A 16366-nucleotide genomic window follows, 5' to 3' on the forward strand; every position below is an offset into this window, starting at 1 on the left:
GGTCCGCTGTCAGCTGAGGGTTTTTTACTGCTGGTGGACATTTAAGTCTAAATGAGTGCCATGGTTCAATGACGAGAGCCTCAAAGTGATTAAGTGAAATATCTTGGTTAAATCACATAAGTATTTCCGCAATTACCAAAGTCCTCTTCCTTTGCCTCTTGGTGAGAAGGTGCTGAAAGCTTTAAAGGAGCAGACTTGGATGAAAGAATTAAAGAGTCGATGGAAGAGTCGAGGTTTCCAACTTTAGAGTCTGTTTTACTTCATGATGCAAATCCTCCTCAAGTGCAAGAAAAATTGTGTGGACCATAACTCTGACTTTGAAGAAACAAGTGTCTCTTTTTGCTTCCCAAAAAGACAGAGGTTGGAAAGGCGAGGATTTAGAGGGCTAAGCCCCCCCACGTCCAACTCAGGAAACTCCGAGGCCCGCTGCTCTTCCTCCGCAGTGACGGTACTTAATCACACTCCCGGCGCTGTAATGAACTTCACATGCCTCGTCCCTTTCTTCTCCTCCTCCTCCTCCTACGATCTGCTCTCCTCTGTCACAGTGATGTAGGGTCACGAGAATGGGGAAACACCTTCCAAGGAGAAAACACACATGCACTTTCACAACACACACACACACACTCACACAGAGCTCCTCGCTGAGTGCTGAATGGTGAGAGAACGGCATATGCTGCATGAGACGAACTTGGATAGCAACATTTCTCCAAACTGAAGGTAAGACATGCAAAAATACTTCATTTCTGAGGGTTTCTGAGAGTTAGAATATCAGTATTTTTGAGAAGAGACTGATTCTGTTTATTGTCACCAAGAAGCAGAAATATGTAATTTTTTCATCATGCATGTTGCTTTGTTTTAGATCCAGTTCGCATGTGTGGCCGTTTCTCCAAATCTCCTTTTTTTTCTTTTTAATTATCCGTTACCAAGTATAGTAGCAGACTGTCACACTGATATAAAAAGATGATCAATCCCCTGTTCTAACATTCCTGCCAATATAAATTCTCTGAACCCTGACACGACAGACAACACAGTAATTTAAGTGCAACATTTAGAAAGGAACTTAGCTTAAAACTATATTTTAAGATTTGGGCATTTCTGGGAGCGCAGTTGCTGCATTTGATAAGCGTTTAATTGGAAATATTCTTTTTTTGGTTTTATAGCCCCGGATGAAAATGTCGGTTGGTTTATCTTTTTCTATGCGACCTCTGTTGCACAAACAGTCCTATCATTATTTTTGAGGATCATTCTTTCCCAGAGCATGAAACCAGAAAACCAAAAGTTGTAACCTGTGATCTCTCTCTGACGTCAGTGTTGGCTCACTGGAAAAGAGGCAATACATCGGGGGGGGGGGGTATAATTATATCTAAAGAAGCTTTATTTTCTCCCAACGCTGTAAATTATTAGTAGATACTACGTTCTCATCAACAGACGGTCATATTCATCTCTAGAGGTTTGTCGGCACGGATAAAAGCATGGGACAAATTTTCTCCGGCTCCAAACAGTTATGTTCACACACAGGCCTTTTTGTTTAACTGCTATACAGTAGAAACAGTGCAGTCAATAAATCCAGTATGTAGAAGAGTATTGAGGTGGTAACCCTTTCCTTTGTAACAAACTGAGCTTTTACGTTGGATGAATGTGACATGTAGAAATTAGCATAAAACATTATTACATCATATAAGGAAATAGTTCATATTTCATATGCTTTGTAAATTATTTTAATTAATTATTATTATTAATTATTATTTTTGTTTGCCAAAAAGTAATTTCCAGACTAAGAAATACAGCATGTTATCTTAGTAATTAATTACATTGTGTTATGAGGTCTAATTCCCTGTTAAGCAATTCTTATAAAATTAGGAAGTCATTTTTAAGAAGTTGATAAAACAATGTTAAAGATCCCCCAAAATGTTTTAACACATATAAAATACTCTGCTTTGAATAATAATTTGTCTGTTATGTTTTTTCCCACAAGAAATGTCAGTTATCTAGTTAAAAATTCTTCTTAAAAGTTTTCACATTACACTATAGGTTGCATACTGGACCACGATTGGCTCCAAACTAGTTGTGATGTCACAAATCCAGCTTGTACGTACACGTGTTAAACTCCGATTGAAAGTGAGCACAGAGAAACGTTCCCCCTTCAGCAGATGAATGTGAAAACAGACTTCTTGTGTCAAACTCGGCACAGTGAAGCGCAAACATCCCACTGAAGTATGTTTTTGTTGAGTTGTTAAAGAGGGCTCGGGGTCTCCAGGACCCCAAACATGACCATTCACGTAGTGACTAATCATGTTGAGAGGAATGTTTGTAGCTGTTTTTATTTATTTTTTTAATTACATTTTTTTATTTAGTTTCTGTTGTTGATCTTAGTTTGGTCTGATTAGTCTTGCACACCTGCATTAAATGTAAACCCAACAATATAAAGAATGTACATCTTCTTCCAGCCTCGTGCTTCTTTTCAAACAGCTCACCTCATGATTTATTTCCCCACCTGCCTCCACTGTTTAACTTTAGATTAGATCGCCGCCAGTCAGCCTTTCTAAGCCCCCCTCACTCAATATCTGTGCAAAATATCAAAATATGCCAGAGCAGGTTTAGACAGTGATAATAACTAATAATATCTGTCAGTGTTGAAGCCAGGGGCAGAGAGCGAGACGGTCCACACGAACCAAAGCCAACAGTCCATTAGCGCAGAATGCTAACAGTCGGCTAGACTCGACTGGGAAATGTCAGAACATTGTCAAAGTCCATGTGGAGACGACCAGAGGCGGCTGACCCAGAGCAAGAAGCTCCTAATTCCCAGTCTTCTGTGTGAGTGTGTGTGTGTGTGTGTGTGTGTGTCAAAGGTAAACACAGTTCAAAGAAAACATTAGAAGCCAAATGAAGATAAGCGATAAACATGTTTTCGATTAATGTAGAGATGTATGTTTGGAGTTTTGGCAGAGCGTAATCGTTTGTGAGGCCACTGGCAGGCCGGCCTGGAGTGTGTCAGTCCCTTCCTGGTTATTATGACAAAGTCTCTACAATGTGAACACTTATTTAATGCCACTCATACCCTGCTAAAACAAAGAGAGAAACAGGGAAATGTGCCAACTTAAAGCTGTTCTGTTCCTCAATGCTCTAATCTACATTTACACTTTTATATGCACGTGTTTGCCCGTTTGTCTCTGCATTTTTTGTGCTTAAAAGTCTTCAAATGTGTTGTAGGAGAAGGAAATTGACCCACAATTCTCTGCTGCTGAACATTGAAGACACAGGAGAACCAGAGAGAAAGCAGAGCAGAGATACAGAAGAAAGAAGAGACGAAGGTTTCTACGTCATCTGATTTGTGGAGCTTTAACATGGGATGAGCTCCTGACATCAGTGACTTAAGGTACTGGTTTCATCATCCTCTGAGTTATAAAACATTCTTTATCTATCATAAAAGCGATCTTAAAAGAAACCACAGAAAGCCTGAAGAATAGTTCCTTTTGCATGCATTTGGGTATAATCACGTTGGATACACTTCTTGACATGCTGCGCTTTTTTTTTCCACTTATTTGTTAGATTGTGAAATGAGCTTGTCTCCTTTTTAAAGGGCCAGTGTGTAACATTTTGGGGGGATCTATTACCAGAAAAGGAATATGATATTCATAACTATGTTTTCATCCGTGTATAATCACCTGAAACTAAGAATTGTTGTGTTTTTGTTAGCTTAGAAAGAGCCCTTCATATCTACATAGGGAGCGTGTCGTCTTTATGGAGTCCACAATGTTGCACCGCCATGTTTCTACAGTAGCCCAGAACGGACAAACCAAACACTGGCTCTAGAGAGAGCCTTTCACATTTTTATGTTACCTGAAGTCCACTGTAGTTCTCCGACACGCTTGTGAAACTGCGGTAATGTGAGCTGCAGAGTGCAAAACCGTGGTACCGCCAGCCACCGACTGACTTCCATTGCTCCTAAAGTAGTGTTATCAGGGTAAGGATGGCGACTGCGAACGACGTTGCCACAGTTTTGCACTCGGCGGCTCACGTTACCGCAGTCTTTGAAAGGGAGGCGTGAGCGGCGGGGTACTCGGTTGGTTGCAATCTGCAACCACGCTACTAGATGCCACCAAATCCTACACACTGTACCTTTAACTGTACTTTTTGATGTGGTTTGTTTTTGGAGTAATTACCGCTACTCTCCAGGTTAAACTTGACTCAACTACGATAACGTCACACAGTTTAAAGAAAAAATGGGTATCTGTTTACCTGGTGACTTAAAGGACCATTCCACTGATTTTACACATCAAGATCAGTTTACTTGTCATGAGGAGTACTACTCAACCTGTGAAAACAGTTGTATAATGTGGCTTTGAAAAAGTCTGAAATAACTTTAACCATAACAATCACTATGATGATGTCATTAGGGTCATCTCTGATTGTTATATCATTTTAGCAGTCTACACCCAGAGTGTTACAAACTGGGGGTGTTTGAAACGGCATAGACATTTACCAGGAAGTGAGGGTCTAATACCGCGTTCATGTGATTTGTATGGGGTCAGATCAGTATCATAATGAATGAATACACACAGAGGGATTCACAAATGTATTTCAGGATTTATTTATCAATGACTCTCTCCACAAAAATATGTATTCATTCTTTTTCAAATCTTTCTCTTGTGAGCTCATAGCTTGTAATGGAGATGTACAAAACTAAGTTGCTGGACTACTCCTTTAACACCAGTGTCAGTGACATCACACCTACTGTAAGAAGGGTAGAAGTGTACTTATTTTACACCTCGTCAGCTCTTAACCTCGTTTCCTGTCAGTGACCATCTCTGGTTTGACGCACAGATGTATAAATAAAGGTTGTTGATGTCCTTCCAAGAACACTTGTGTTGCTTGCTTACACATTTCCTGTGTCACACTTACAGTAGCTCTCTAAAGGAACTTCCTGTTTATGGCCAGCTGTGCCCCAGTGTATCCTGACTGAGAGCCCGACCAGATCCTGACCCCTGAGCTCTGACTCTCTAATCCTGGGGGGCCAGGGGGGGTCGACGGGGAGAAAATGCGGTGTACCACCCTCTTGGCCCTGCTGGCGGGGGTCATACTGTACCTGGTGATGGGAGCGCTTGTTTTCGGAACCCTGGAGGCCCCCAAGGAGAGATCGGCGTTCGTCGACCTGCGTGATACCAAGATTACCTTCCTTGATAATAACTCCTGTGTCACCGAGCTGGACTTCCACAAGCTTGTGAAGGTATCATTGTACACACTAAGCACACTCTCATCACACAATCCCACTCACACTAACTGTGTAAATGTGGCCACAACTTTAACACAGAATTGCAGTATTTCTTTTGCTTTTCTGTGTCCATTTTATCTCCAACGTCCATTGCTGATAGGCGTCTGTAAATCTGCTTAGAAATCATAGAAAAAAGGCACTCCTTATAACTCCAGAACATGCCATCAGAATGACAAAGGTTTTTGACTATTTTAGATACGCAACAATTTAAAGAAAGTTGATGAAGTGTATTTAGATGTTTGTGAAAACATTTGAGGCGAGAAAGTCATTACAGTAACAGAATATTGATTCATATTTAATCAGCGTTGCCTAGTTTGACCGTTTGATCGGAGTTCCCGAGTGATTGACAGCTGCCTCCGTTGAATGAACAGCCAATAGGAGCGCTCTCTCTCTGAAATGACCTGTGATTGGTCAAAGTCTCCCGTCACGGGCTAGTTTTTTAAAGCCTGACAACAGAGCCATGATGAGGTGCAGAAGTCTAGTTTTCTCTTAAAACACTTGAATTACAATATGCTGAAAGGTTATGTAATTTTCACCCAATGATGCCAAAAACATTCTGCCTACTGCAGGTTTAATACTTGTACTTAACTGCGTTTCAGAGGAAAGAGGTACTTTTTACTCCACTACATGTAAATAACAGTTGTAGTTGCTAGTTACTTTTAAGATTTCGCAAAAAAAACATACGATAAGTTGAAGTTAAAATACAACACATTATTAAAGATTAAAGCAGTAGTTTGTGGCTTGTGGCCTCTTACAGAAGAGCAGTGGCTAGTTGTTTCCCCCTGTCACGTTTAGGATGTCACGTTTAGGATGTCTTTACGTTTTTAGTGTGAATTCCAATAAGACGGTGACCCTTTAAGCGGGCCCAACCCCCAGATTAGGAATCACTGCACTAAACTACCTAACCTTATATAAAGAAAAGAAAATTCCATCTCGACCAGCTACAACAGTAAAATGATCCTTTTGCATTGTCATGTCTTATTTCACACCATGCAGAGTGACACCAGGTTGGTCCATTGTATGTCAGAAAAAAATGTCATGACTTTTTTTTTTTTTGACATACTATAGTATGATTCTTTTTTGCCTTTTTTTGACATACTATACTATGATTCTTTTTTCCAACATATAATACTATGACTTTTTTGCTTCTTTTTCCAACATACTATACTATGACTTTTTTTTAATATATTATACTATGACTTTTTTTTTGCCTTTTTCCGATATACTTTACTATGACTTTTTTTTACATACTATAATGTGACTTTTTTTATATACTCTTCTATGACTTTTTAGTCTTTTTTCGACATACTGTACAATTACTTTTTTTGCCTTCTTCGACATAGTATACTGAGAATTTTTTAGGGTCATCTTGTGACCCTTTAAATGGGCCGACCACCAGATTAAGAATCACTTCACTACACTACCTAACCTTATATAAAGAAAAGAAAATTCCATCTCGACCAGCTACACCAGTAAAATGCTCCTTTTGCATTGATGTATTTCTCAGGTCATTGTACTGGTAATTTTACATAGATAAATGATCTGAATACTTCTTCATTACTGGTATAAACTATGTAGCACAATCCAATTGATAGATAACTTCTACCTGCCTGTGTTGTAAGATAAATGTACATTTAAAATAAATGACGTCCCTCCTCTGCAGGTAGTGGTGTCTGCAGTGGAGGCAGGTCTGGACGTGAACAACCTTTCTGCCAACTTCACCACCCGCTGGGACCCTGCCTCCGCCTTTTTCTTCTGTGGCACCATCATTACCACTATAGGTACAGTGTATTATGATGTTTTATAGGACATTTTTTATGACATACTATGATATTTTTATGGCATACTATATTATGCCTTTTTTATGACATTTTTTAGGGCATACTCTATTATGACATTTTTATGGCATACTATACTGTGACTTTATATGATATTTTTTATGACACATTTGACTGACATTTTCTGACTTTTTTATGACACACTTTACTATGACTTTTTATGAAATTTTTATAACATACTATGGTATGACTTTTTTATGACGTACTATACCATGTCTTTTTTTTTATTATGTTTTATGACACTACACTATGACTCTTTATGGCATATTATACTATGTCTTTTTTTTTATTACATTTTGTATGACATACTACACTATGACTTTTTATATGACATTTTTATGGCATACTACTGTATGCTGGGACTCACCTCCAGGCTGCACTTTGAAGATCCTATAACTATAAAATGCTCTTTTTTAAATGAAGAATACATACCTGATATGTTGTGGAAATGATTAATAGGAGAACATAGAGAGCTCCTGTAATATTCAAGAGTTTAATTCTGAACATGCGTGATCCTTTCATCATCTTCACAACCAAATCCTTGTTTGATTGACTCTTCTGTGATATATTTCATTGAAGTGCACAGGTGAATACCAGAAAATATATCTATCTTTCTTAAATACATTCTGGTCGCACATGGATTTCTGATCTGACTGCAGACTGGAGATGGAGCTGATCTGGATGCAAAAATGATCATTGGTTGAAACATTGGGTCAGTCTAAACAAAAATATAAATAGTGACATAATTTTTTATGTATTCATGACTGCCATTCAGTATACTATAGTATGATGTCAATATAATTGACATGCTCGTCTTTTGTTTTTACATTCCTCTTTATATCTCTTTAATACTAGGCATCTAAAATCCATGTGCATTGAACTGTACCTCATGTTAGTCCAAAAGACATCTCAGAATTAGGTCTCCGGTCTGTTGTAAATAGAAGTTACTGATACTAAAGGTGTCTTGGAACTTGCATGCATATTAATTTGTAATGTAAATAGCTGAAGGGCATTGTGTTCTTTTTATTTTCTAACAGGTTTTGGGAACCTGTCTCCTCGGACGTGGTACGGCCAGTTGTTCTGCGTGTGCTACGCCCTGGTGGGCATTCCCATGTTTGGCATACTTCTCGCTGGAGTCAGTGACCATATGGGCACAGTGCTGCGGAGAGCTGTGGCGAAGATTGAGACCCTCTTCCTGGTGAGAATAGTCTGTCCTGCCCAGGAACCAAAACTTCGTTAGAGTTACACCTCGTCTGAATCACAGCTTCAAACCTATGAGGCCTAGACCTCTATTTTTTTTTAGCAGTCAATAACTGGGTTCTGTGTGATATTCTGGTTAAGAACCAAGCTAGAACCTCCTACCTGGATGTGAACCATCGTTATTGGTGTAGATTCATATTCCTGTTGTCACAAAAGAAGTGATTTTAAGTTTACTCGATTGTTTTAAAGGAAGGAACAATGTAGAAATGCTAAAATAAGTAGCTAAAAGTTATCTGTAAAAGAGAAATTATGGTCACACCAATTCGCACTGTTCATTTATAAAAAGGTTGACATATGACCTGGAACCATTGTAAAAATTTTTTAGTAAAAACATGATGGCTAAAACATTTTTTGAAGTCTAACAACTCTTAGACTTGTTTCATTGTACTCATCATTACAAGTATTCATTATCATTCATTCTACCTCTGTATTCTCAGAAGCGTAAGGTCAGGCCGACCACTGTGCGTGTGATCTCAGCGGTCCTCTCCATCCTGATCGGTTGTCTGATCTTCCTCGCCGTGCCAACAGTCGTGTTTCAGAAAGTGGAGGACTGGTCATTTCTGGAGTCGCTCTACTTTGTGGTCATCACTCTCACCACTGTTGGCTTTGGAGACTACGTACCAGGTACACACACATACACGCACAATACACAACAAGTTAAACACAGCCTCATGTCTTATTTCACACCGTGCAGAGTGACATCAGGTTGGTCTATAGTATGTCATAAAAAAATTTCATGACAAAGTCCTTGTAAAGTATGTTCTAGAAAAAGTAATATAAAAAGTCATAGTACACTGTCATGAAATGATCATAAAAAGTCATAGTTTTGTATGCCATAAAAAACATCATATAAAAAATCATTATAGTATGTCATAAAAAATATCATAAAAAGTCATAGTATAGTATGCCATAAAGAAATGTCATATAAAAATTCATACTATAGTATTTCTAAAAAGTTATAGTATAATATGTCAAAACAAATGATAAAAAGTAATAATATAGTATGTTGAAAAAAGTTGTAAAATATAATAGTATAGTATGTAAAAAAGTCATAGTTTAGTATGTCAAAAAAAGTTATAGTATAGTAAGTAAAAGATATTTAAAAAATCATAGCATAATATGCAGAAAAATTACATGGTACAGTATGTCAAAAAATTAAATGAAAGTCATAAAAACATCTTTCTATAGTATATTGAAAAAAGTCATAGTATAGTATGGCAAAAAAGTAAAAAAAATGTTGTATAGTTTTTCAAAAAGTATTTTCATTAAAAGTCATATTATAGTATTGATAAAAGTAAAACAAATGTCAAAATAATTTATGGTATAGTATGCCAAAAAATTCATAACAAAAAGTCATAGTATAGTATGTTGAAAAATTTGACGAAAAAAAAGTTATAGTATAGTGTCGAAAAATTTGACGGAAAAAAAGTCATGGTATAGTATGTCGAAAAATTTCATGAAAAAAAGTCATAGTATAGTATGTCAAAAAATATCATGAAAAAAAGTTATAGTATAGTATGTCAAAAAATATCATGAAAAAAAGTTATAGTATAGTATGTCAAAAAATTTCATGAAAAAAAGTCATAGTATAGTATGTCAAAAAATATCATGAAAAAAAGTTATGGTATAGTATGTCGAAAAATTTCATGAAAAAAAAAGTCATAGTATAGTATGTCGAAAAATATCATGAAAAAAAAAGTCATAGTATAGTATGTCGAAAAATTTCATGACAAAAAAGTCATAGTAGAGTATGTTGAAAAAAATGCCAAAAAGTCATAGTATGTCGAAAAAAAGCAAAAAAAAAGTCATAGTATATGTCCAAAAAAAAGCGACAAAAGTAGGTCAAAAAAAGGCAAAACTTATAGTATACTATGTTGAAAAAAAGTCATAGTATAGTATGTTGAAAATAATGCAAAAAAGTCATAGTATGTCAAAAAAAGGCAAAATGAAAGTCATAGTATATCGAAAAAAAGTCATAGTATGGTATGAAAAAAAGTGATACAAGAGTATTTCGAAAAAAGGCAAAAAAGTATTGAATAGTCAGTCATTTTTCAAACAAAAAATACCTCCAACATCTGCTGCTTCCAGCTTCTCTAATGTGGATAATTAATATTTTCCTTGGTCATATACCATAATAAATTGAATATCTTTGGGTTTTTGTTGGTCAGACAAAACAAGCAGTCTGAAGACAACACTTTGGACTCAGGGAAATTGTGATGCCAATTTTCCCTCTTTTTTTTATAGACAAAATGATTAAACAAAAAAATAATTCGCAGATTAATTGATAATGAAAATAGTTGGGCTGTCAAAAGTTTAACGAGATAACAATGTGTTAACGCAAATTCGTTTTAACGCCACTAATTTCTTTAATGCATGAACACAACTTGCGATTTCAGGGGTTGTAGTGGGCTCATTTTTAAAGCTAGAGTGAAGATACTGGCATCATATGAAACTAGAAAATCTAATGAATGTCATGCTAGCTTCTCGCAAAGTAGGGTAAATAACGCTCCAGACTTGCGCTAAATGTTTGCGAGGAAAAACTGGCATGGCCATTCATCCAGAGCAAGGGCCAGAGCAATTACTCTTCCCTGTGCCGACATGTTTACTTCTGTGGATATTCCGTATCATAGCAACCAGACACAAGCACAAAAGGTGGTGAGACACTGGTCTGGTGGATAGAGCAATTGTCCTTCATCCAGGACACCCATGTTAATGCCACGTCTCCCTACTTGCTCTAGAACTGTTCTGTATCAGACTCTGACCTCCGGTCATTGTGAGGGGGCAACAGAGAGGGGAATACTGCATCTCTGTCGGGAGCAGTGGAACATGGCGTCACATTAAAAGTCCTCTTTCTCTGTGTCCAGGTGGTGGTCGTGGGGGCGGCTGGTTCTTCAAGCCTCTGGTGTGGTTGTGGATAGTGTTTGGTCTCGCCTACTTTGCCTCCATCCTCACCATGATAGGCAACTGGCTGAGGGTGCTGTCTAAGAGGACCCGTGCCGAGGTGAGAGATACAGTATATGGTACTAGAGAGCCGGGAACGTACACCACGAGAGGAAGAGCTGCACTTAATCTTGTTTAGAGGTTCAACTTTTGTCTCTGACTCTCACTCTCAGATGGAGGAGCTGAGGGCCCACGCTACAGACTGGACCCAGAACATCCAGAACATGTCCATGGACTTCCGCATCCCAAACCCTCTTGAGTTCAACGACCCTTTTCTCCTGCAGCGGCGGCGCTGGAAACGCAGTGAGCGTCGCCGCATCCGCCGGGGAGGCGAGTGCACTCTGGGACACTTGTCCCGAGGAGGATCTGAGAATGGACACCTGCCGAACCGCTGGGGCGGCCTCTCCAGCTCCATGAGCCAGCTGAATGCCCATTCATCTATTGAGAGGGCTTTGGTGGCCAAGTCCAGGCCACGGGTCAGTGTCGCTGGAGGGGGAGCGGTCCCGAGAGCGGCGCCCGCATTGAGGGTTAACCCCGCTGTGGGTCTGCAGGTGGAGGGCAGGTTGGTTCCTCACCTGCTGGCTCGCTCATTCTCCCTTCCTGTGGCCCGCTCTACCTTAGGGCTGGACTCAGCAGGTGCAGCCATGCAGGGAGAATACCTCTCTGGATCGGCGTCTTCTTTTGACTCCAGATCAGACGTCTCCTCGCTCTCCTCGTCCTCCCGCAAGTTCCAGCCCTGCCGTACAGTCAGCAGCATGGAGGAGGGAGGAGCGAGAGTTGCAAACATGAACACAGTACAAGAGAAAGACAAATTGATTCCAGCTACCAAATGTGTAAATGCAGACAACAATAAACACAGACGCGCAACTGCACCTGGTTTGCACCCTCGCTTCTCCTCTCGTCCTCCTTCTCACAACCCAATCCTCCTTCCCTCTCCTCCCCTCCACGCCGCCTCCTCACCCAGCTGCCAGCTGCTGGATTTCTTCGGAGAGAACCTGGCGTACATCGACGAGTCCTCAGACACTTTGAGCGACCGCGCCCAGCCAGGAGCAAGGGAGGAGAATAGGAGACGGCCACGAAAGCCCAAGAGGAGGAGCATGAGGAGGCAGCTGTCACACAGTTGGAGCCCCAAGCTGGTGAGGAGGCCCAACAGTGACATGCAGCCGCCGTCAAATCCCCCCACACCACCTCCAGACTCCTCTCTTTCAGACGTGCCCCAGTCAGAGAACCAGACAGGTCCGACACTCTGACAGCCACTCTGACAGCCACCATGCTTACAACATGGTGCCACACAATAGTCATAAAGCTGTGGGTTTATAGCAGACTTGAACAAACAGTATATACCACATTCAAATCTCACCATCATAAATATACTGGAGCTGATGTTCCAGGATATCTTTAGTATTTATGGTTAGCCTCACAAAGTCAGCCCACAAGTTTTGCTTTGTTACTTTGTGATCTGAATAGATCAAAACTCCAGCATCACAAAAACAAACACAAAACTCCAGTATCTAGAACAACTATGTATATCTGACAAAGCTCAATGCATGCTAAGACATGAACCTATCGTACTCCACACTGCATAACTGCATCATTCACCGATCTTTGCTTCAGAGAACAGTAAACAAGACCAAGAGTCTACAGCCATGCAAGCGGCTCTTTGAGACTTGACTGAGGCGATTTTAATCATCTGAATCTGTGACTTATTTATTCCAACCAATCGTCTGAGCTCGATTGTGCTACGTACACTCATTAATCAAGCGAATCCCAGAGAGCCCTGATAAACTTCCATGTGCTTGCGGTCTCAACGGGCACTTGAACACTGCGGCAATTGTCAGAAATACGTCACACAAGTGGGGCTGTTGGGACGGACCTTTCAGTTCATTCTGAAGGGGGGACGTGAATGTATGTATGTACAACATTTCATGGCAATCCAGTCAACAGTAGTGGAGAAATTTCACGTCATTGTTATGAAATAAACCCAGACAGGACGATGCGGCACACAGAGGGGTTTATTTCACAACAATGACCCGCTGGCTGTACATTATCCTTCTTATTACACGGCTACTTACTTAAGAAATCAATAATTTGATGCAAAAATGGTCCGCCAGAGTCAGAACACATCAGAACTGCGTCCATAGCAACGGTCTGTTATACATAGCAACAATCTGTAATAAAGAAATAACAGACCGTAGAACGCAATGATTGACCAATCAGAATCGAGTATTCAACAAAGCTGTGTAATAAAAAAAGCTTTTGAATTGAGAGAATTACGAATCTTTTTAAAATCGACCACACCGGGTGTTTAAACAGTTGATCACAAGTTTCAGTGGTTAAAGGGGCTATGAGTCACATCATCATCATCATCATCCAGACGTCTTTACACATAATTATCTACTTTGTTGATCTGTCTTTCCACCGCTGAGCTCAATCGATTCTCGGCAGACGTATTCAGCAGTAACTCTCAGCTTTAAGTTGGCTTTGTGAGGCGAACTCTTGGTGACGGACTAATAGCTTCAAATTCAGAGCAGGGTTTCGAAACTAATCCGAAAAAAATAATACCCTTTTACGAACATTAAAAGGGAAAAAGAACAGGGGACGAGAGCGGAGGAGTTGTTTACACAGCAAATACAATTTATTTAAAAAGTGTAACGGCATCTACAAATAAAATTGATCACAAGACACGATGCGTCAGGACCTGGGTGGCTTACCGCCTCGGCTAAAAACATTCTCGGGGGGGAAAACCCGGCGGTGGGCGGAGAACCGGGACCACAACAACAGTTCATTATCATCAAAGCACAGCAGGGTCATCACTCACCCTCAGACCGGTGTCACTCCTCCGTGTGATGCTGTCATACGAGACTATTGAAAATCAAGACCGTCCTGTTGTTTGAGGGATGAAGCAGGTGACGAAGGCCGGTTTATGAAACTGCTCTTGAATGTTGTTAAGGTGTAAAAGTCTGACCAAGTTACTGTCCACTGCTTCGTATTAAACCTTTTGTGCTCCTTATACCATGATAAGCATCTTTGTGTGCTCGCCTTGGATTAAGTGTTCAGGGTTATTAAAGCAATGCTAAGGTCACTTTTAAGGTTTGTGGTGTTTACCAACTATAATATCAAGTGTCCTTAAATCACTGTTGGTTCTGCTTGTGACCACTTCTCCTCTTGGCTGATACTGTTTGTTAGTGTTTTAGTATTTTTAAAGACTCTACCGCTCTGCCACATAAATAACTGTGCAGGTTTTTCAACTTGTGTACACACCTTTCCAGTACTGTACCATTTGTCCTCAGTTGAACCCTGTTAGATGCCTCATAATGTATTAAAATGACACATTAAAGTGATGAATACCAGACTTATCTTACTGCTATTTGACATTAACTTTAACAGGATTCAACCTGTGCAGATGCCTATCATTGTGTCGACTTTCGGTAACAAGAAACACACTGATGTGCCAGCAAAGGCAGCGAAGAAGACGACCACAAGCTGGTAAACATGGTTGTAAAGAATGCAGGTTTCAAACTTCTAAGAAAAATCGGCTATGAAAATGTTTTTGAGGAAGAAAATTCATGCAATCGACACATTTTTTAGACCTCAAGGACACACACAGTGATACGCTAAAATAGGTTTTGGTGAGTAACCGCGAATGTAAACAGAAGCTACAAGTGAAACTCCACAGAGCACCTTTTAAATTGTACAAAGCCTTTAGTGCATATTTAGAGCTGTTGAGTGATATAAAACAACACTCGTGTCCCAATTTGACACTACTCACCAATTCTAAGCTGTTTCTGAGTGTGTTCATCCTGGAAAAGAAAACATTCAGTATGCTCAAAACTGTTATTACACTTTTTATCCTGCAATGCAAAAAAGAAATGTATGAAATTGATGCATTGTCAAATTTCAGTTTAATGTATTTTATCATTTCGTTCTAGTATAAAAAGGTAAATTTCTTCTACACAAACTGCAAAAGCATTATACAAGAAAAGAATAGTATATATACTGTATACAATTAATATGCAGTATATACTTTTGACACAGTCTGTTGTTCCCAAACCTCCGTCCTCTGGAGAGCGGGAGATGTGAAATGACCCCGAAACCTGAACCCTGAAAGTCCTCAATGAACTCTGCTCTTGTTGGATGTGGGATAAACATTCAGTTCCTGCTTATTCAGAACCAGGAACTACTACAAGAGCCCATCGTGGCATTCTGCCCTCTACCAGGGCCAAAATAAGTAACTGACTGAATCCACACTCAAATTCAGGCTCCCACATATTTTGTCATTTATTGACAGAGGGCTGGAAGGAGAAAGATATTCACATGGCAACGAGCTGGTGCGCTGACCACGACCCATCTGCAATACTGTGTACGAGTCGGACTCCTGACCTACAAAGGATGTTGTTACTCTCTCTGTTTCTTTCATTTCTTTTTGATATGCAATTAAAAAGGTGAAGAAGGTGGAAATTTAAATTGCGGCTCACTGATGATTCAAGAATTCCACCAATTTCAGACTAAATATGTGGAGTTAAACTCTAAAATTAAATTTCAGATTTGTGTTTCAAACTGCATGAATCGGTACGCTGTTTCTAAAGTGTGACGTCAAGTATAGTATGTCATAAAAAGAAGTTATAGTATATTAAGTCATAAAAAAGTCATAGTATAGTATGTCACAAACATGTGCATGGTTCCCAATAAAAAGGACAACAGAAAATACATTTTATATATCATTGAGATATTCCTCTTCTACGCTGACAAGTTGTTACAATAACAGATCTCAACTGGGCACATAAAGATCTTTGCTTCTTCCTGTAAGAATAGGATGTTAACTTTACAATTACATTTAGGATATGACTTTAATATTAAGATTTAAATTTTAGATTCAACATTTAAAAGTTAAACATTTACAAGCAAACAATTGTTCAAATACAGTCTGTAAATCTTTCTTTAATTCTTCGTTAGTTACTTTAAAAACATTGATATTCATTTATATATTAATTTGAATATGTTACACACAAAGGGGGCCTACAGTGGTGGAAGGTACTTAGTTACTTTTACTGCATTA

At 39.3% G+C, this 16366-nt stretch overlaps 2 protein-coding genes across 3 annotated transcripts in view; one reads left to right on the forward strand and one right to left on the reverse strand.

The window, feature by feature from the left end:
• Positions 1-52: 52 nt before the first annotated feature.
• kcnk4a (potassium channel, subfamily K, member 4a) lies at positions 53-13479 on the forward strand. Of its 2 annotated transcripts, none has more exons than XM_074648619.1 (8): positions 53-717; positions 3255-3376; positions 4905-5227; positions 6936-7053; positions 8148-8308; positions 8808-8994; positions 11235-11371; positions 11484-13479. In XM_074648619.1, the coding sequence occupies exons 3-8, from the start codon at positions 5039-5041 to the stop codon at positions 12558-12560; spliced, it is 1869 nt and encodes a 622-aa protein (XP_074504720.1). In that variant the 5' UTR covers positions 53-717; positions 3255-3376; positions 4905-5038; the 3' UTR covers positions 12561-13479. The 2 variants fall into 2 exon arrangements, with proteins under 2 accessions (XP_074504720.1, XP_074504721.1); XM_074648620.1 differs by having other exon boundaries at positions 4939-5227.
• The window catches only part of tgfb5 (transforming growth factor, beta 5), a 22335-nt gene continuing 14149 nt past the window's right edge, over positions 8181-16366 (reverse strand). Inside the window, exons 8-10 of the transcript XR_012595587.1 lie at positions 15080-15110; positions 8794-8983; positions 8181-8319 (exon numbers count right to left, since the gene is read on the reverse strand). The gene's annotated coding sequence lies outside the window, so the exon portion shown is untranslated. The remainder of the gene's footprint in view (positions 8320-8793; positions 8984-15079; positions 15111-16366) is intronic.

This window comes from Sebastes fasciatus, chromosome 10 (assembly GCF_043250625.1).
Source record: "Sebastes fasciatus isolate fSebFas1 chromosome 10, fSebFas1.pri, whole genome shotgun sequence".
NCBI classification, from domain to species: Eukaryota; Metazoa; Chordata; class Actinopteri; order Perciformes; family Sebastidae; genus Sebastes; species Sebastes fasciatus.